Here is a 22,854-nt window from a genome sequence, read left to right as displayed (position 1 = left end):
TAGCAGAGAAAGCGGTTGTCTATCAAAAGGTCAGGACCACTCCAAATCAAGTCTACAAGGTCACTGGAGTAACCGAACATCAGACCGCTGAACTCACAGCTATTGTGAACGAAGACAATGCTGATGGCTGCGATGAGTTCTTCTGGTCAGCTCCAATAGATAATGCAAACGAAACGGTAGGCTTATCCGAAAGAACCTCATGGATGAGTAAAGGAAGATACATACCAGAACCCTTGAATAAGCCAGATAATTTCGATGAGCCAAGTACGAGTGGTACAAAAGACATTCCTCAAGAGAATGGAAGTTCGGCAAAAGAAGACATTCCCTCTAGTTCCTCAGTTCAACGTGAAACTCCTACAGTTCAAAGTGAACCAGCCAAGGAGAAACCGAAAACGAAAGCCAATATTCATCATCAACCAAAACAGATGAGGAATAAGAAACGTGAAAGGAATCAGAGATACAGGAAGAATCTCTCTGAAAGGAAACAATTTTGGCAATCCCAGAATGCATATTTCTCACATCAAGACAAGAATCTGAAGTTTGAGAACAATCCTGTCAAAAAGCATGAGAGCCACAATAACCGAAAGCCAAGGTTCGGTTCAGAAGAGAATACCAACCGAAAACATAGGTTCGTTTCTGAAGTCAAAAGAGATCAAAACTCTAAGGTCAGTCCCACCAGTGATCAAAAGCAAAAGGGTCACCTAGAGTCTCCAGCTAAGAAGTCATATCAATCTAAGCCCACTCCTTCTCATTCATCTAATTCTTCTAATTCTTCCAATTCATCTCCATCTTGCTCTAAAGCTCATTCTGTTCGTTCTCAAAAATCTCATTCGTCAGCTGAACAAAAAGGCAAACAGAAGGTTTCTGCGTCCACACCAGAGTCTAAACCGAACACTCCCAATCCTAATAAAATCAAAGTTTTTACCATTAAAAAGAAAGATGAAACAACTCTTATAAAACGAACATATCTTGTTGACATCTCTCTTACTATTACTGTTCCTATGAAAAGCTCACGTGGACCCAAGAAACTTTGGGTTCCTAAATCTGCTTAATTTTTGCAGGTTATAAGTGACGAGCAGTTCGACGAAGAATGGTACATCGATAGTGGCTGCTCGCGTCACATGACAGGAAGGAAAGAAGAGCTCAGGGAATACAGGTCTCTTTCAAATGGTGGCAACGTCAAGTTTGGAAACAATTCTTTCGGCACCATAAAGGGATACGGAATGATAACTAATGGTGACTTTACTATAAGGAAGGTGGCATATGTGGAAGGACTACAACACAACCTCATCAGTGTATCTCAGCTTGTTGGAGGTACAGGTCTCAAAGTCTCTTTCGACGATGAAGGTTCTGAAATTATTGAGAAGAAGACAAAGAAAGTAATTCTCAAGTCGGAGCGTAAGGGTGAAATGTTCCCTCTAAACCTTAAACCCATCAAAGGAAACCCAACTATATGCTTGTTATCAAAAGCTCAATCTGACGAAAGCTGGTTGTGGCACCGAAGACTCTCTCATCTCAACTTTAAAGATATCAACAAACTTGTCACTGGAGGTTATGTTCGAGGCCTTCCATTGCTCAAGTTCGACAGAGATCATTTGTGTGCTGCATGTGAAATGGGGAAGCAGAGTCGTCAAAGTCATCCATCTGTAATTAACACAATAGTTGTTGAACCACTCGAATTACTTCATATTGATTTGTGTGGTCCTTCATCTATCGAAAGCATCGGTGGTAGCAAGTATATTCTTGTTATTGTTGATGACCTTTCACGATTTACATGGGTGTTCTTTCTAAAGCTCAAATCTGAAGCGACTCATAAGCTGAAAGTGTTCATCAAGCAGATTGAAGTACAGCTCAAGAAGGTCATTCGCAACATCAGAAGCGACAATGGTATGGAATTCAAGAACAGGGAATTTGAAGGATTTCTAGCAGAAAAGGGAATAAGTCACAACTTCTCAGCTCCCTACACACCTCAATAGAACGGAATTGTCGAAAGACGAAACCGATCTATGTGTGAAGCTGCCCAAACTATGCTAAGTTTCGCTTCCTTACCTCTTTATTTTTGGGCTGATGATATTTCTGTTGCTTGTTTTACACAGAACAGGTCCTATCTCAACAAACGATTCACGCTCACACCATACGAGATTCTCAACAACAGAAAGCCCAATGTGAAATTTTTCCATGTGTTCGGCTCACGGTGTTTCATCTTTAACTCTAAAGAACACCGCAACAAGTTCGATGTCAAAGCCGACGAGGGAATCTTTCTGGGCTACTCTCTCACATCCAAAGCATACAGGGTCCTAAACAAGCGTTCGAGAAAAATCGAAGAGACCTATTACGTGACTTTTGACGATAGCTATGTCAAAAAGCTACCGGCCAAAGAAGACACAGCTGGGGAAATCTTTCCTCAAACTGGCCAAGTCACAGTCTCGATCGCTAATCTATACGAGAAATTTCTGGAGCTATTTGACGAACCAGAGAAAGCTACTCTCTCAGAAGCAGGTGCAGCAGACAACAAGGTAGACCACATGAAGCAAATTGTCGAAGAAGCTGCCAGGAGCATGAATGAAGGAGGATCGAATTCTGATGAACCTCCATCCAACGATGCTTCAGTCGAGGGGGAGCCAAGCTCACATGTCGAGGGGGAGCCAAGCTCTATAACTGCTACTGAAAGTCCAACTGCAACCGAAAGTGCTTCTCCAACCGAAGGTGCATCAACGCCTGAAAGTCCAGCACCACAAGAAACCTCTGAACCTCAAGTTTCTCATTGCTCATCAATCAAGGGGGAGCATGGTGATATGACGCTCGACTACGAAAGCCAATCCGAGCCAGAAGAAATGATCAATGCTGAACTAGACCCAACCTTTGATCCAAACTATCCTCCTCTTACCAAATAGACCAGAGATCATCCTATCTCTCAAAAGGTTGGTGATGTCTCCGAAAAGGTTCTGACCCAATCACAACTGAAGGCAAAACAGACATCCTTATTTTCAAAGGTTGAGTTTTGTATGTTTAACTCATTCGTATCAAAAGTTGAACCGAAGACAGTTAACACTGCTCTCGATCACTCCGATTGGGTTCAAGCAATGCAAGACGAACTGAACGAATTTGAAAGGAACAAAGTCTGGCGCCTCATTCCAACTCCTCCAGATGCCTCGGTTGTTGGTCTCAAATGGGTCTTTAGGAATAAAATGGACAAGGAAGGGAATGTTATAAGGAACAAAGCTCGTCTGGTAGTAAAGGGATATTGTCAGGAGGAAGGGATTGATTATGAAGAGACTTTCGCTCCCGTAGCTAGGCTAGAATCAGTTAGAATATTTCTTGCTTATGCTGCCCACAAAAACTTTGAAGTTTTCCAAATGGACGTCAAGTGTGCATTTCTTAATGGAGAACTCGAAGAAACCGTGTATGTGGAGCAACCTCCTGGGTTCGTGAACGAAAAATATCCAAATCATTGCTACATTCTGGATAAAGCTGTGTATGGCCTCAAACAAGCTCCGAGAGCCTGGTATGGAATGCTAACTAAATTCTTAAAGATGTCTAACTTCAAACAAGGTTCGGTTGACCCAACCTTCTTTCGCAAAAAGGAAGGTAACCACCTTATGATAGTTCAAATTTATGTCGATGACATCATCTTTGGCTCTACGAATCCCAGCCTAACAGCTGAATTCAGAAAGCTGATGGAGACTAAATTTGAAATGAGCTCAATGGGTCCTATTAACTTTTTCCTTGGTTTAAATATTAGATAGGGACCCGAAGGCATCTTTATCAATCAGGAAGCTTACACGAAGACTCTCCTAGCAAAGTTTGGTATGATGGGAGACTCCAAAGTCAAAGTCCCAATGGCATTCGGCACCAAGCTAACTCCATCTCTAGACAAACCGGCTGTTGACATTACGCTCTATCGTCAAATGATAGGCTCACTAATGTATCTTACTGCTAGCAGGCCTGACATCATGTTTTCTGTGTGTTATTGTGCTCGATTTCAGGCAAACCCACGCGGACCTCACATGCTTGCAGTGAAAAATATTTTACGCTATCTCAAGCGAACCACCTCCTTAGGTCTATGGTATCCTTCCAACTCAGGCTTCTTCGTTGAAGCCTATTCAGATGCTGACCTTGGAGGATGTGGACTCGACAGAAAAAGCACCACTGGCGGCTGTCAATTCCTTGACGGGAAGTTGGTTAGCTGGCAATCCAAGAAACAAACGTGCGTGTCGTTGTCTACTGCCGAAGCGGAATACATAGCCGCTGCATCCTGCACCTCTCAAGTGATTTGGATCCAGAGTGAACTTCGAGACTATGGACTCAATATGAAGAAGATCCCATTATATTGTGACTCTGAAAGTGCAATTAGGATCTGTCATAACCCAATGCAACACTCTAAAACCGAACACATAGCACTGAGGTATCACTTCATCAAAGATCACGTGGAAGATGGAAACGTCGAAGTTCACTTCGTAATAACCACTGATCAATTGGCTGACGTCTTTACCAAAGCTCTTCCTGAAGCATCATTCAACAGAATATTGCAAGGGATAGGTATGATGGAATCAGAGTCAGTACCTCACACTACCTCTCAACCGCAAATGTAAGAAGCAAAATTGACCGAACGTTCAGGTTCGGTTAAATCATTTGACTCGCTCATCACTTCTAAGGTAGTTTTCTTGGTTGTATATTTCTTGTACAAAGTTGTTTATCTTATTGTTAAAAAGTATTTTCTGATTGCATGTCTAAATTCATTGGTTTTCTAAAATTTTCCAAAACCGAAACCTACCGAAGGTTCGGGTTCGGTTTCTCAAAATTTTCCGAAACCGAAACCTACCGAAGGTTCGGGTTCGGTTTTCCAAAATTTTATTGAACCGAAACCAACCGAACGCTCGGGTTCGGTTTTTCAAAATTTTCTTGAACCGAAACCAACCGAACGCTCGGGTTCGGTTTTTCAAAATTTTCTTGAACCGAAACCAACCGAACGCTCGGGTTCGGTTTTTTAAAATTTTCTTGAACCGAAACCAACCGAACGCTCGGGTTCGGTTTTTCAAAGTTTTCCCAACCGAAACCAACCGAACGTTCGGGTTCGGTTTTTCAAAGTTTTTCCAAAGTTTTTTTTACTCTTTCCAAGTCTTATTTTCTTTGCTTATTTTTTTTCTCTTTTCATTTTTTTTTATTTTTTTTTAATCTATTTCAAAAATTCCAAAAATATTTTTCTCTTTTTATTTTGTTTGTGTTCGTTCGTTTATGGGGATATAATTGATGGATTACTTAAGTGTCCCTAGAAGCATGTTGTTGTATGTGTCCCAAGCCTCATAAGATTTTGAATAATAGCCTTTATGACCTGGTATACACAAACCTTGTCTTCCCAATAAGGCTACTACATTTATTCTAATCGTGAGCTACCTCACTCTCTTCTCACATGAGATAAGAGTTTTCTGCTTGGTCCTTAATTTCGCAGCAGAGGTACTATATTTTCTTACACCATCTCCATTACATTTCTCCATTACATTCGTTTCATCAACGTAACCCTTGAGACTCTCAGAACTTACCACTGAAGTTTATGGTTACACAACATCTGTGTTGATGATCTTAGTTTCGTGCCACTACGAGCTGAGTGAAACCCAAAATTCAACACCAAATCTGAATTGACGGTGAACAATTAATTTGCTCAAGTTTTCACCAAATAATTGACGGATGTACCTTCATGAAATCTCAAATTTTATTTTGTGTGATTCCTATGAAATTGTTAAACACCATAACGTTTCTTCCCTTGGGATCCAGTTTTTAATTTTTTTTCTGAGATTTTATATTTTCCAAGCCAATTTCAAAATTAATTTCTACCTACTTGTTCAAAAGATTACACCGGTATCACAAGTACTTTGATCACTTTCTTTCTTATTTCAAGAATAGAATTGTTGCATCAAAGCGAAAGTCACCCTGAAGTAGCCTAATTAAAAGAAGCCTTTCAACATTTATTAATAAGTGTTTGATCGTAATTCAACGGGAATCCACATTAACACTTTAAGGTCTCTCTTGACCTTGAAGGAAGAGATTCGTGCCCGGGATCATTTGTTTCGTGTCATTATTGACATCACAGTCATTCCTAAAAAGAGTTGCTTTATTTCTTTTCTTTTTACACTCTTTGCACGCAAATCCTTGATTTTCCAAAATTCCGTTACTAATTATTACAGGCTGTATTGTTGCTTTGGTGGTTAATTATCAAGATGTGGTCAACAATCATCCACGTGGGCAATTTATTCAAAAGATGCGATTTTCAAGATAAGACGAAGGGTTGCTGACTCAGGCGGGAAATAAAAGGATTGAATTTCAACCAGTGGTAAAAGGGGCGTGTGTGAATTTGAAACGCCCATTCTTTTACTGACCTCATGGACGCGTGTGCGAATTTCAAGCGACACCCCTCTGGCACTTAAAGGCGCGTGAGGATTTGAAACGGTATGTTATGAAACGGCGCTTGTTGGGCGGCGTGATCCTAGGAATCTGACACTCTCTCTCCTACGTGATCATCGCATGCCTTAACTGTCACGCATCTGTCATTCCGGAAACCTTTTCGTATTTCCATAGAAGATTTGAAACGATTTTTCTCTCTCCTTTCACCCACTATAAAAGGCAGTCTTCACTACCATTTACCTCTTTACTGCTTCAGAATTTACGAAGAGAGCAAAAACTCGAAAAAGCTTTACTGTTCATCTTCTTCTTCCTACCTTCAACAATGGCAGAATCATCTTCCGTCCATGCTACCTCACACATCCTTCCCATTCGTCCTCAACAATGCTTGGTGATTGACCTAACACCTCAGGCGTATGATTCTTACATGTTTCCGATCATCGAGTTCCTAAAGTACTCGCAAATCGCTCCTGCACTATCTCGTGTTGAGTCTGTGCCCATGGTGCTCCTATCGCAGGTGTATGCGACTGCTCATTACGATAAAGCAGTCGACAGGGTGTTCTTCGAGGTGTCTGATCACAAGACCTCGATTTCAAGGCAAATATTTGGTACACTGCTAGGGCTTGCTGCTGACCCTTCAAGAATCAATCCGGAGACAATTCCGGTGGGCCATCTTTACAACATGTTTTACAATATGGGGTATACGGAGGTGCTCACCTCCGTCGCAAAGTTCAAGAAATCTTTCTTGCCGCCGCAGTGGAACGGCATGTTCACAGTCCTCTTCAAGGGCTTATCTGAACGGAGCTCAGGATCCGATGGTGCTAGTCGATTGTTCTTGTCGATTATGTATGCAGTTTACAATGGAGTCAACTTAGACTTTTGGTTGGTCCTCTGGCAAAAGCTCATCCAGAGCCTTTCTTCTTCATCACGACATTCTGAGGTGTCGTATGCCCGGTTCTGGATTCTTATCACAAAGTGGGCAATGGATAAGTTCGACGTCCCCACTGCTGCAGGTGCATCGATGTCTTCGATCGGTACGTTTCATACCAAGAAGATCATCGTCTCTGATGCATCCAAGTTCTCTTTCATTGGCTCTATTCCGGAGACAATGTTTGGCGATGTTCCTTCTGACAGCAGGATCATCAGGACGATTAAGGAGTTCAAACAGTCAGGACCGAGGGAACTTACACCGGAAATGCTAAAGTCCATCCACGATGCTGACAAACCGGTGAACAGGGGCAAAAAGGCGGAAAAAGGGAAGCAAGTGACCAAAGCTCCTGAAGGTCCTTCTCCCAGGAAGAGGAAACAAACAAAACCTACCCAGTCACCACAGTCAAAGCGAAGGAAGACTCAACCGAAGCGAAAGATTGTAATCCCTTCCTCTTCGAGTGACTCAGAAGGCGAGAGTTCGGATTCGGACAGCTCTCAACGAGGCGAAACCCCTCCAAGAGGCAACACCCCACCCCGATCTCCTACCCCAGACATGGAAATCCATCATTCACCCATTCCTTCACCCACTCAAACAATCCCTACTTCCATTCCCACCATAAACCCCACTACCACCATTCCACCAACCTCTTTCCCTATACCACCACCCATTTTCACTGATACAACTAGAACAACAACTGCAAAGGTTACAACCAACGTATCTGATACGGGGGTTCATACCAGTGCAATCGAAACACCACCTGTAACCGAAACCCCACCCGTAACCGAACCACCTCAAACCGAAACCCAGCATACAACCGAACATACCCACACTCAACCACCACCCGAAACTACCCCAACCAATACTCAACCTGAACCTACAAAAACCACCACAACCCCAGCTTCACCACCCCCACCATCTCCAGATCATGCCTCTGATGGAGATAACCCGTTCCTTGGCGGTGACAACATGACCTTCGATTCGGTCTACTTTAGTCCGTTTCAGGTTCAAAGTGACGAAGAGGATGATGCTCCAGTGACAAAGAAACATATAAAGGAGCTAAACGAGAAGGTTGATTTACTTCTTGCCTCATCTTCCAACAACCAGTCCTCTCTCTCTCTGAAGCCGCTCTTCAGAAGATTGTTGATGCCTTCTCCAGGGCTCAGCATGATTCTGTAGCTTCAGCCACTGCCGCCATAGACGCCTCTACCAAAGCCTGTGAGGCTGCGACCGCAAAAGTCGATAAACTATTCTCAGATGCCTCTTCCCTGTTGAAGTCCTTACAGGAGAGCGCTGATGCCACCAAGACAACTTTGGAACCAATTGTTCAGCAATTGGCTAAGTTCGTCTCAACGGAGTTGACATCGTTCGCTACACTTCGCCAATCCATAAGCGACGACAACTCGGCCCTTCGTGCCTCCATTGATGAGCGCCTCGCTAAGCTTTAGGAGGATCTCGCAGCTGAAAATACATTGATGGATGTTCTGGCACACGATCCGATACTCAACCATTCGGTGAGGCGCACCCTTGCTGAAAAACTTGCTCCTGCCATGGACCTTCTCAGCAAAATCGAAGGCTTACCTAGTTTCGTGTCCGATCCAAAACAAGGGGGAGAAGTAAAGTCCGGATCGAAACCACCTCCTTCCTCCAAAGCTACTCACACAACCGAACCACCTCCAACTGGTCAAACTTCGGGTTCGGGTGTGAAAGATAAAGGGAAGAACATAGCTGAGGAAGAAGATGAAGATGAAGATGAAGATGATGAAACCATTGCGGACATGTTGAAACGTAAAAACAGTCGCAATGTTGATGATGATGTCAATCGTGTGGCGCGAGAGGCTGAAGAAGCCGAACGCAAGCAGAAAGAAATCCACGATCTCCTTGAGAGCAGGAAGACTCTCTTCCCTTCCTGGACTCGAGAGCGAATGATTAAGGAGGCCATAGATACTCCTAGCATCCTATGGCTCGAGCCGGTGATCTCTTTCGACTGCTATAATTCTGTCGATTCGCAGTTCGACATGCCGTTGACTCGAAAGGCGTTTATCTTCCACACCTTCTCTAATATTTTTGAAGTCCCTCATCCGAACCCTGAGGTGGATAGGGAGTTGATCGAATTCTATCTGAAGGCTGCTCGTCCTCAGTATCAAACATGGAGCGCCCAGAAGATAGTGAATGTTCGGGTATTGAAGCCTTACACCGAAGGAAGATTCATTAATGTTCGGTTCAGGGTGATTCGAGGGTCTGCAAGAACTGAACATCTTATATCCCTGGCAGATCTACCGAACCTAAATCCTCATGATTGGATCGTTCTGCATAACATCCTATTGACGAATGAAGCTGAATATGGTCCGATTATAGACTATCTCAAAAGGATGTTAGTATGTTACATCATGGAGGTAGCCCTAATGGATCAGGAGGTAGCCACTGTCTTCAAGAAGAAACCGAAGATAGCTCCTGTGGGATCGGCCAGTGATCTCAATCAAATGAAAATGGGCAAGATCGACCCGAGACGCAATTCGGTCATGTTCACTAGAGCAGAAGGACAGAAATGTCTCTTTGCTTTAGCTGACAAACATCTTTACACCACTGCTTGTCTAGAGCACGTGTTATCGATCATCCGAAGGTGTAAAGAGAATACAGTGGATGATGTCAAGTACTTCAACGACATGATCCAATGGTACATCAGGTTTAGACAGACGATACTGGCTCTTATCTCGCGTCTGTTTAATACCGTGAAGAAGAAAGTACCTGCCTCCGCTGCTGGCCCAAGTAACAAGTGAAGATCTCGCTCCAATTGACGCAAAGGGGGAGATTGTTGGGTTGAAGATTCGCTAAAGGATTGCGTCATTGGGCTCGTTTATTAAACCTTTTATTTTGTACTCCGGTAATGGGCCTGTCCAACCGAGACCCTTTTAGGTTTATTATATAAGTATATGCTTGCATGCATATTAGGTTAACGCTTAAGAGAATTACGATAGCTTTACAGTATTCTTTATCGTTCTTGTAAACCTACCAACCCTCTACAGTTGATGTTCTTAATCGAGCTCTTCTGAGGGTTTATTTTATAATCATTCGACACGTTTGATTCATTCTTGACTTGTTCTTATTTTCGTGTTCTTGCTGTTTTATATTTACTTACCTGTTTAAGATCTAATCGATCTTCAAGATTAAGTTTTAATCTCATCAAAGTCCTTAATGGATTGAGTCCTTAATGGGTTGAGTAGGAATACTTAACCCTAATCGTCATTTTATGTGAAAACCCTAATTGGGTTTGGGTTCTTGTTGGGTCATTTATTGGACTAAGCTATTGTAGGCCTTCGTGGACCAAATAGGGAACATGCTTATGGACTAAGGAAATTATTGGGCCTTATGATGAGGCCCATTTGAAAGGCTTGGGCCCAATTTGGAAAATTGGGCCATAAGTGGGTCAAAATTAGGCCTTGATGATTATGAGATATTGGACCATCAGAATGCCAAGTGTTAGACTAGAATTAATGGTTGGGCCCTGAAATAAGCCCATGTAGAGGTTTGGGACCAATTTGGAAAATTGGGCCATATGATGGCTTTGTTGATTATTTGGCTTTTGGGCCTTTAGAGTTTGAGTTTGGGCCTTTGTGTTGGACCAAACTAGGTTTGCGGTAAAATAGTCTCCTTACCCCAAGTATGGAGTTGTGGTTATGTATTGGAACCCAATTATTAATTGAGTGTGATTTTCATATTGACAGTTTGGGAATCTATCAATCAGCAATTGGAGTTTTATCCACGGGACTTCAATAGTGCGAGGTGAGTCTCCTCACCATACCAATGGGTCGAAGGCACCAAGGCGGGCCCATTTATCTAATTGTGATGGTTATTGTGGATGTGCTATTGATACATTATGTATTTATGTGAAGACCATACGGGGGTTCCCATGACAATTAGTTATATGTGGTATGTTAGTTGATTGTGTGGTATTTGGTATGATAGTTGTCTTTGTGATACTTGCATGGAAGACCCCGAGGGTGTTCCTATGCCAATTGGATATAAGGCCATGTGGGGGCTCCCTTGGCAATCCAGGCTAAGACCATGTGTGTGTTGTCATGGCATCCGGTGTAAGACCATGGAGGGTTTCCATGGCACCTTTATATGTTTGTATGTGTGGCTTATACGGTTTGTATATGTGTATTGTTAATTGGTTATGTGTTAAGTCGATATGATATTTGTATGGAAGACCCTGGGGGGTTCCCGTGGCAGTGGACTGGGACCATGTGGGGGTTCCTATGGCAGTTAAGACCATGTGGGGGTTCCCATGGCAGTGGGCTAAGACCACGTGGGGGTTCTAGTGGCACCGATTATAAGACCTTGAGGTTTCCACGACATCTCATATGTTTGTATACATGGCTTATGTGATATGTGTAACTTATAGAGCTAATATGGATTATGTGATTATGTGGATTGAGTGGGGTATGCTCTGGGGAACTCACTAAGCTTCGTGCTTGCAGTTTTGTTTATTGTTTCAGGTATCATAATTTGGCAAGAAAGGGACCGGCTTGATCACAGTGCACACACCCATGTTTTCCGCAATGAATGATTTTGGGATGAACTCTGATAAATGTTTTAATTAGCGATGTTTTGTCATTTTTAGAATAAATTATATCTATGTTTTGGTTATATTAAAAATGAAAATTTTACCCTTTATTTTTGGGTCGTTACAATGTCGTGGTGAGTGTCAAATTGTAATTTAAAACCAATTTCAAAACAAAATTACCATAAATCCCACTATCCTAAAGAAAAAGAAAGAAAGAAAAATTCAAATCACCCTCGGGTTGCCTCCTAGAAACGCTTCTTTTTGATGAGTCATGATTCAGACTCCTTCCACTCTAAGTTTTTTTCGATGGGAGTGGAATCTCCTTGAATTCTTTCATCTCCAGCCTCTTCATTTTGAAAGCACTTCTCCTCCGATACACCTTCTTCAAATTCTCCATATATTTTTTCTTATCATTAGTTCCTTTCAAACTTTTCTTCTTTTTGACCTTAAGATCTTTCTCTTCCTTGTTCTTCTCATAAGGATTCATAAAGGTAAAAGTCTCGAATTTATTGGAAGATGTAATCATCGATTTACTATGTTGTACTACTTCTTGCTGAACATCTTCCGCTTCTACAACCTCACACCTAGTCTTCATCTCTTTCTCCATCATCTTCTCTAATTCCACAAGATCGTTTTCATTTTTATCATATTGGCCCTATTCATCAATTTCTTCCATAAGTAATACATCTTTATTAGCATATAAATTGATTGACTTTGCATTTACTCTAGAAGTTAATTCTTCATCCCCAACTCGTAATGTGAGTTTAGAATTATGGATGTCTATTGACGCATGAATTGTACTTAAAAAAGGTCTTCCTAATATTATTGGCCAATCTTGCTCCTCTTTCATGCCCAATACTACAAAATCAACCGCAAAAACAAATTTTCTAACCTTGACCAACAAGTCTTTAATGATCCTTCGTGGATAAGTGATAGATTGATCTTCCATATGAATATCCATCCCAGTGGTCTTCAACTTTGGTGAATCGAGCTTCTTGTAAAATGAATAGGGCATCAGGTTAATGCTTGCCCCAGAATCAGTCAATCCATTTGTTTTTATTGAACTTCCGAATTCAATAGCTATTGTTAATCTCCCCGAATCTTCCATTTTTATTCGGATACCATCTTTAACAGCAGCTAGACTTTTCTCAATAAGTATCACATTTGAAATCTTATCTAGTTCACCCTGATTTCTTATTTGACTTTTCAAGAATTTCACGTACTCGGGTATTTTTGCAATCATTTCCACAGATGGCATATTGATTGAGAGTGAATTTACTTGTTTCATGAAGTTCTTATGTTCTTGTTCTAGTTAATTATTTTGAGTCAAAACTGGGTAGTCGATTGGTGGATGATATAGTTCAAATGGGAAATCTTTTGGAATGGTTTCCAGTTTCCACGTCGTGATACAACTATCACCACGTCGTGGAAACTATACATATCTTAAGCTTTTATTTATCATTCCTTATTCGGTTTGAGTGGAATACATTTTGCTGGTACCTAAGAACAATAGTGGTCTTTTATTTTATCTATCTTTAGTTATGGCTGCTAACACTTGTGCTTTTGAACTTGAACCGCTATTAGTTGAATTAACATTTGGCAACCGTTCATGAATGAGCTTTCTTATTTAACCCAGTTACATCTGTATGTCCATAATAGATGCTGACGCGGCCTCCGATAAAAACACATAACAACCCGAGCTGATGACTTGCGCTTTACTAGGACCGCCAATTATACTTTGTTTTCTCATAAGACGTCAAAAATGCCGAAAGAGCAACATATACTCATTTAATATGGGCATGCATCGTGTATAGTGACTTCGACGGTGTTTGATAATTCAAGGCAACATGCTTTCGGGTAGTAGTTTGATAATTCAAGGCAACATGTTTGAGTGATCAAGGCGGCAAGGCTTGTTTTCAGGCCGTCATTCAATAAATCCAAGCTTTCAGGTTGTCGTTCGAGAAACACGGACAACATGTTGTATAAATCAAAAGCGCTCCATAAATCAAGGCAACACGCCAGCTTTCAGCCGTCGTCCGAGAAAGGCCGCCAACATTTTACTTAAACCAAAGCATTGTTCGTGAAATCAAGGCAACGGGGAAAATTTTAAGTCCTTCGTTCCAAAAACCAACCCATCAGGTTCGAGATATCAAAGCAACATGGCTTGTTTTTCAGGTCTTCGTTCGAAAAATCAAGGCAACGGGCACTGCTCTCTGCTCGTCATTCGAGATATCAAGACATCATGTTCTAGAAAGCAAGGCCACAAGGCTAGTTTTCAGGTCGTTGTTCTAAAAATCAAGGCAACAATAAAGGTAACAGGCCTAGTTTCAAGGTCATCCTTCAAGAAATCTAAGCAACAAGTTCGAATAATCAAGGCAACAAGGCTAGTTTACAGGTCGTCGTTCGAGAAAACAAGGCAAGATGTTGGGGTGGGCTTCCTTCACGGGTCATTGGGCTTGCCTTGTCGGTGCTCGACGGTGCCTTCGTCGCCATCAAGGCAATGGAGATAGAAATCAGGCTTTCGTTTGAGCTATCAAGACAACATGTCCTACAATTCAAGGCCACAAGACTAGTTTTCAGGTCGTCGTTCTAGAAATCAAGGCAACATGTTCAAGAAATCAAGGCAACAGACATTGATTTGCCCGAGGATGCATAATTTTTAGTATGCGCACGACGTCGGGAGAAATCAAGACATTGTGGCTAGTTTTCAGGTCATCGTTCAAGAAACCAAGGCCACAAAAGGCTAGTTTTCAGGTCGTCGGTCTAAAAATCAAGGCAACAAGGCTAGCTTCAAGGTCATCATTCAAAATATCTAAGCAACAAGTTCGAATAATCAAGGCAACAAGGCTAGTTTTCAGGCCGTCTTTATTTACATGGTAAAATTTCTTTCGTGATCGAGAAAATGTGCACGGATTTCGAGTTAATTGAGCAAAATATGATTTTGGACAGGTTTTCATCTGGGTCATCTCGTCACCGGTTAATCTTGGGCGTATCTAGTCTTGGCCGAGTCGAAAAACTCAGACGCTATAATTCTCTATAACTCGCCAAAATGAAGCCGGTTTGGCACGAATTGGACAAGGATAAAGGAACTTACAATAATCAAACGCGGTGACCGGGCCGTATTTCACCAACAATGGTGACGCGACCTCCGATAAAAACACACCAAGGATACGAGGCTAGTTTTCTGGTCTTCGTTCGATAAATCAAGGCATCGTGGGTCGTTCAAGAAAACAAGGCGACATGGCTAGTTTTCAGGATTTTCTTTAACATATCAAGGCAACATGTTGGAGAAATCAAGGCAACATGGAACTAGTTAACAAGGCAACGTGTTCGGGTAGGAAACTTTCAAGGCCATCGTTCGACAGATCTAGGCAGCAAGGCTTGTAATCAGGTCATCGTTCATAAAATTAATGCAATATGTTAGAGGAATCAAGGATACATGGCATGTTTTCAAGTCTTCGTTCGAGCAGCCAAGGCAACAATGCAAGTTTTATGGTCGTCATTAGAGAAAACAAGGCAACATGTTCCCTCAGCCAAGGGAACGAGGCTAGTTTCCTGGTCGTCGTTCAAGAAAACAAGGCGACATGGCTAGTTTTCAGGATTTTCTTACACATATCAAGGCAACGTGTTGGAGAAATCAAGGCAACATGTAACTAGTCAATAAGGCAACGTGTTCGGGTAGGCAACTTTCAAGGCCATCGTTCGACAAATCTAGGCACCAAGGCCTGTAATCAGGTCATCGTTCATAAAATTAATGCAACATGTTAGAGGAATCAAGGATACATGGCATGTCATCGTTCTAAAAACAAAAGGCAACAATGCAAGTTTTCTGGTCGTCGTTAGAGAAAGCAAGGCAGCATGTTCCAGCAGCCAAGGCAACGAGGCTAGTTTCCAGGTCGTCGTTCAAGAAAACAAGGCGACATGGCTAGTTTTCAGGATTTTCTTAAACATATTAAGGCAACATGTTGGAGAAATCAAGGCAACATGGAACTACTTAACAAGGCAACATGTTCGGGTAGGCAACTTTCAAGGCCATCATTCGACAAATCTAGGCACCAAGGCCTGTAATCAGGTCATCATTCATAAAATTAATGCAACATGTTTGAGGAATCAAGGATACATGGCATGTCATCGTTCTAAAAACAAAAGGCAACAATGCAAGTTTTCTGGTCGTCGTTAGAGAAAGCAAGGCAGCATGTTCTAGCAGCCAAGGCAACGAGGCTACTTTCCAGGTCGTCGTTTGAGAAAACAAGGCAACATGGCTAGTTTTCAGGATTTACTTAAACATATCAAGGAAACATGTTGGAGAAATCAAGTCAACATGGAACTAGTTAACAAGGCAACGTGTTCGGGTAGGCAACTTTCAAGACCATCGTTCGACACATCTAGGCAGCAAGGCGTGTAATCAGGTCATCGTTCATAAAATTAATGCAACAGGTTAGAGGAAACAAGGATACATGGCATGTTTTCAGGTCTTCGTTCGAGCAACCAAGGCAACGTGTTTGTTGTGTGCTTCTTTCAAGGGTCTTCGGGCTCGCCTTGTCACTGCTCGGTGGTTTCTTCGTCTCTACGGTCCCCCTATGTTTACATCAAGGCAATGGGTATATATCCGGATGTTGTTCTAGATATCAAGACTACATGTTCTAAAAAGCAAGGCCACAAGGCTTGTGTTCAGGCCATCATTCTAAAAATCAAGGCAACAGGCTCAACGAATCAAGGCAACATGGATAGTTTTAAGGTCGTCGTTCGACAAATCTAGGCAACAATGCTATTCATCATGTCATCGTTCGACAAATTAAGGCAACATGTTTGAGGAATCAAGGAAACAGGTCTTTCTTTAGGTCGTCGTTCGAGCAAACAAGGCAGCGTGTTTGGGGGTGGGCTCCTTCACGGGTCTTGGGGCTTGCCTTGTCGGTGCTCGAAGGTTGCTTCGTCCCAATGGTCCCCCCAATGTTAGACATCAAGGCAACGAGTATAGCACACCCTGGTTGTCCATCAGGATAGTTTTCAGGTCATCATTCAAAAAATCAAGGCAACAAGCTAAAGGAATCAAGGCAACAGGACCAGCAGGTCCTCGTTCGACAAATCTAGGCAACAATGTTAGTCATCAGGTCATCGTTCGACAAATCTAGGCAACAATTCAAGTCATCATGTCATCGTTCGACAAATTAACACTACTAGAAAAACAGCCTTTAATGACGCGCAAACAATGACACGCGGTGATTTACGATACACAAAAGCGCGCGCTCTAAAAATAATGTCATCTCTTCAAACTTTTGAAGGATAGAGGTCACGCTTTTGTGCGTGCCCTAAAATTAATGTCCAAGAAAAAAAATTAAAAACACGGAGGGCACTTAATTAAAAATGGGCGTCGTCTAGAAATGTCGCTTTATATTTTTTAAATGAAAGGCGCGTTCTATTTTTTTGCAGCTGGGGGGAAAGAAAATCCCAAAAGTTTGAAATGCTGCCATTGTTATCCTCTATCTTATTTCCATCTTTCTTCTCTCTCTCTCTCTCTCACTCACTCTCTCTCTTTCTCTATCTCTCTTACTCTAATACCCAAAAAAAAACCCTAATATCATCACAAATCCTCTTTTCTCCCACAACAAAATCGCAATATCACCAAATCTTTGATCCCGCAAGTAATCTGAGTTCACCTTTCAATTTCATTTGTCTCGCAAGTAATCTGAGTTCACCGGTGGTGTTCCTGACTGTATCAATGGAAGCGCTGCTCAAGTCGCTGACCAATTTCCTCACCTGCGTTTCGAGTTCCGTGAGATCAGTTCTCGCTTTAGTAGCAGAAGAAACAACTCTCGGCCCAAAAGATGATCTCCGCCATATTTGGTTTCGTGCTCTGTTTCCAAATCGAGGTGAAACTGCATGCTGGGAAGCAGCAATGGCAGCCTGAGGCTCTATGTCTCTATCTCCAGTGGCGATACAATGATGCACGAGTTTAAGAAATCAGAGGAGGGTTTGAGAGAATTTGTCGCTTCCTCTGGTTTCTCTTTTGATTCTGGTAATGTTTATATTCGGTTTCTCTTTCTTCAGAATTCTTTTTCACATATTTCTTCCCATATGAGTTTATGATTTCATATTTTTTCCATATGATTTTGATCTTAGTTTGTGATTTAGAATTCTCAATCTTCGGTTTCTCCTTTATCCACCAGTTCATGTGCCCGATTGGGTTAATAGTTATGCTAGAATTTGATCAATTTCTTTGAAATTTAGGGTGAATTAGGTTAGGGCATGAATAGGAAACACTATAAATGGTTTGACTAAGTCGACGTCTTCTTCTCCTGTATCAACTTGACACCTCAACTCTTCTTTTGCACTGATCTGCAATCTATACTAGGTTTGATTTTTTTTATTTACAGGTTTTGTTAGTAGACCATGTCTATTGTTACTCAAATTAAACATGTTGTATTTTTTTTATTACAGGATGTGGTTTGACAAATGGTTGTTGAAGGAGCACATAAGTTCAGAGCCACACAACCTCAACTTGGTTTTTTGTTCTTCTTTCTTCTTTAGCTCCTGAGGCTTGATTTCATTGAAGGTTTGTGCTCTACATTCTAAGAATGCTCTTTCATGGATTGATCTTTGTCATTTAAGTTTCAATAGTATCATGCCTTGAATTCTTCCTTAATGTGTTTTTGACTATGTAGGTTTGTTGGGTGCCAAATAGCATGGTCCAAGCATCATCTCGATGACTGTTTTCCAGATCTTCCTTCACATCTTATGATCATTTTTCCTTTTTAACATTATTAGTATTTTGTATTTCTATCATGATGAAGAACTTTTTGTCTTGTTCTTTTCCCACTCAACTTTTTATTTCAACTAGTTCTAATTTTTTTTTTTTTTTTTTTGCTTTTATTCAGGCTGGATTTTTTCAAGTACCTGATTCTGATAGGCTAGGTTCTTTCTTAGGCTGGATTTATTCAGGCTGGATTTGTTCAAGTACCTGGCCATATATATTCTAGCAAAGTCGGTATGCATTATTTAAGCCAAATAATTATGTTTGGAAGAAGATCCCAGCGTGCATTTTAATGCCATGGTGAAGCTGATTTTAAAATAATATTAAAATTTTCTTTTACTTTCTTTATTCTAGTTATTTATTTTTGATTATGAATTTGGATGTGATTACGGGGTGAGGCATTAGTAATAACTAAAATGAACCAAGGAAAAAGCTAAACAACCTGAAATAGGGATCCAGCCATGAACCAGACAGTGTCAAGCTCATTATACTCTTTTCTGATGCCTTCTGCTCTTTCAACAACTTCAGCCTGATAGGAGGGATGTATGTGTAATGTGTTTGTTATATTCAACAACACAGGGGTGTCTATTCTTAAATTCAAAACTTAGGATAGGAACATATATATACCTTTATTGGACTTCCTGTAGATAATTGAGCTCAGATTCAGACCATAAGAGTGGTAATTCAACAGTTAGCTGTCCCTTTCCACATTGACGATCAAGCTCTTTTATATATGGGTACCAGAAAGATTTTCTTACAGGAAGCAGGGGGTCTTTCATATCAACATGAAAAGTACGTACCATGTTCCAATCATCCATACAGATATAAGAACTAGCAACATTCTACTTGATAGAGAATTGCAGCAAAAAATAGCAAATTTTGGGCTTATAAGACTGCTACCAGAAGATACGACTCATCTTAGCACAAAATTCTCAGGGACTTTGTATGTTTAAAAGTACATATAACTTAACTACTAATTCAATTTGATTAAAGTAAATTTTCAATAACCAATGTTAAATCTTTGCAGGAATAGTGGTTATGTAGCACCTGAACATTTTTGCCATTATTTGTAGGACTATAGCTGTTCACTTCACCAACCCATTCCATGTCAGCACACGTGTAGCAGATAAATGCAGTGATGGCACCTTGCTTTTGCAGGTATATTGATCTCAAGTCTTGTTAGGGTTAAATGCAAAAAAAAAAAAATAATAATTATTTACTCACATTCCCAGGTGATACTCCACTCACAAGTGAAGGCTAACTTAACCATACACGATTCTTGGCTGGACCTAAAAGACGGTTTTACCCTTGCTGGTGAAAGTCAAAGTAATGGAAGACCAACATCCGCCTTCTTTCCACTTGTAGTTCCTTCTACATCAAGAGCCGGAATCTTGTTCACTATATCCCTACCCACAAATGGCAAGCATTATTTTATTTCTCATTTTATCACTCATCTTTAGAAAAAATAATCAATCTCTCTTTTTTTTTTACAGATGAAGCGAAAGATATGAATCCTGATAGTGATACGATATTAAATATAAAATATAAAATATCTGGGGATAGAAATCATGGATCGCATACTCCTATGTTTGAGGATGAGTCTTCACAGATGTTGACTTTTAAGAGTGCTCTTGTTTTACAAAGACCAGTGTTGGAACCTTGTTTGGCAGTTAGTTTTCTTCCCCTTCCTCCAGAAGGCCTTAGAGTCGGCCAGCTTTTTACTATGAAGTGGCGAGTTGAAAGGTTGAAGTATCTCGAGGACGAACAATACGTAAGTTTCTAAAATTTTTACATTTTTTTTTGGCAATAAAAAAGTAAAAATGACTTAAATGTTAAATCATATATTTGATTTGCAAACAGGATGAGGTAGTATATGAAATAAACGCAAATTCTGAAAACTGGATGATTGCTGGGAGGAAGCGAGGCCATGCACCTCTCTCCACAAAGCAAGGTACTACTAACCTTTTATAATCCAAATCCTCTTTCAATATCTCAACATTTAATAAATTAATAAATTTTATATCTTGATTTCGAAACCTTGTTGTCTAAAAATAAACTTAATGTATACAGGTTCACGAATAGAGATTTCAATCCTATGCGTGCCATTAGTTGCTGGGTACATGCGGCCCCCACAACTGGAGTTACCGGACATTGGTGAGGGTAATATTAGTTGCAACCCAGCTGGGCCCCACTTGGTCTGTGTTTCCCCTCCACCTCTCAGCTCCTCCTTCTGTATTCCCATTCCCATTCCTGCCTAGAGATGAAATCGTGACTTTTGTAGGTGCTTTGGTGTGGTGGTCCTAGAAATCATTAGTGGAAAGAGATACAAGGATGTTGACTACCAATTAGTCACTCAAAATCTCCTTGATCATGTAAGTATCTCATAATTAAGGGTTGGTTCATTCAACCCGTTCTTTTCATTTATGGTTTTAATGATGAAGGTATCTCAAACACTCAATGATTTATTTTGTATTCAGTGAGACCTTAAGCTTAGGTGAGAAGTTCTTACTAGCCTTTCTGTTGTTATGTGTATGATAGGCACGGGATCTACATGAGAGTGGAGCGCATCTGAATTTAATGGATGAGAAACTAGATCCTAGTGAATATGCAGTAGAACATGTTGTGGAGATCATCAAGATAGCATTGATGTGCACTCAACCACCATCAACTAGACCTACAACTTCTGAAGTGGTTATATGCTTTTAAGTGAAAAATCTCTTCACTTATGTATGTATGTATGTATGTAGGTATGTATGTATGTATGTATGTATGTATGTATGTATGTATGTATGTATGATTTTTATTAATACCTTATGTATATATATATGCAGGAATGGGAAGGATTGAATTGATGGGAACTGAATCAAGAGCTGTAGGGGGTCTTGAATTTTTACACAAGTAAGTTATGGTTTGCTTTTTTTTTTTGGTTTATAAGAAAGGGGCTAGGGGTAAAATTGTCATTTTACTAACGGTGCGAGTAAGAGGGACCAAAATCACAACAAAGTGAAACAACAAGGACTAGAAGGTCAACTAAAGTCTTGCCTTTTGAAGGATCAAAGTCTTCAGTTGAACCAACTACAATTGTTAGTCCCTAAATATAGATTTCTTTTTTCTTTTCGTCCCTACAGTTTCCTTTTTGCATATTTGGCCTCTTCTCCAACGAAAATGACTATTTTTGGGTCCAAAGTGGAAAAAATCAGCTATACTCAAGGACCAAAACCTTTACAAGAACCTCAAAAATAAGGACCAAAATTGAAACACAACTTTTCATTACAAGGGTAAACATGTCATTTTCTAATCCAAACTTTTTTCCTTTATGTAAATATAAAAATATATATTTTGCCCTCCCTGAAACAAACCTCAACAAGATGAAGATTGGAAGCACGGTTGAGGACAAAAGCAAACTCACAATTGTATTGTCTCATAGTTTTCTCAAAAGCTTCTTTAATGCTCACAACCTGCATGTTAATCAATTTTTATAGCATGCTCACAACGTATCTAGAAGTTTTGGAGGAAACGAGACACAAGCAAAAATAAATAAGCATGCTTATTTATTTAATTTACAATTTACAATACAATTGATAGATATATGAATCCATATGTTACTTAATTTTGTTCTTTTTTATTTTTAATATGTGCAGCATAGGGAGACATCAATGTCCTTCAAAACTATAGATGATGTCCAAGTCCTACTCTATGCAGTAAGTATTAAAGAAATAGCAATGCACTTTCATTCATTTGTTTCATATTTTTTTCACATTTCTCTAATGATATTTTTCCTTGAGTCATAGAATCATTGGCTCATATCTTGTTTTTTGATATTTATACGCAGTTTTTTTCTTACGTCGGTGGTGGCGAAGTTCAAGATTAAGGGAGACTTGTAATCATGTTTGGCTTTCCTTTCCAGTAAGAAACAGAGTTGTATGATTATTTGTTAGTTTTATAGGAATGTATAACACATGTTAGCAATGTATTATTTTTGTTTAACATTTGAATGATTTTTTGTATTACATTATAATTTGTGCAATTTATTTTATATTATGCAATGGATTGTATTTTTTTGTATATGGTATTTTATTTCTGTTATAAGAAATTAAATGAAAATTTAATTTAAAAATTAATAAATATATAATTTTTTTTTTTAAACATTTAAATTTACGATACGCAAAAATGTATGTCATCTTCATTTATGACATGGCCTTTCTTGACAGG

At 40.3% G+C, this 22,854-nt stretch overlaps 1 protein-coding gene across 1 annotated transcript; it reads left to right on the top strand.

The window, feature by feature from the left end:
* Nucleotides 1–19,427: 19,427 nt before the first annotated feature.
* LOC145098424 (trafficking protein particle complex II-specific subunit 130 homolog) lies at nt 19,428–22,563 on the top strand. The gene is made up of 10 exons (XM_079036061.1): nt 19,428–19,585; nt 19,716–19,800; nt 19,875–20,061; nt 20,136–20,413; nt 20,503–20,593; nt 20,713–21,014; nt 21,181–21,389; nt 21,474–21,540; nt 22,284–22,343; nt 22,475–22,563. The coding sequence occupies exons 1-6, from the start codon at nt 19,428–19,430 to the stop codon at nt 20,898–20,900; spliced, it is 987 nt and encodes a 328-aa protein (XP_078892187.1). The 3' UTR covers nt 20,901–21,014; nt 21,181–21,389; nt 21,474–21,540; nt 22,284–22,343; nt 22,475–22,563.
* The last annotated feature ends 291 nt before the right edge of the window (nt 22,564–22,854 follow it).

This window comes from Lactuca serriola, chromosome 4, assembly GCF_051521515.1.
Source record: "Lactuca serriola cultivar US96UC23 chromosome 4, Lser_US96UC23_V15, whole genome shotgun sequence".
Taxonomy (NCBI): Eukaryota; Viridiplantae; Streptophyta; class Magnoliopsida; order Asterales; family Asteraceae; genus Lactuca; species Lactuca serriola.
The sequence above is the reverse complement of the archived record's forward strand: the minus strand, read 5'-3'. Positions and strand labels throughout refer to the sequence as shown.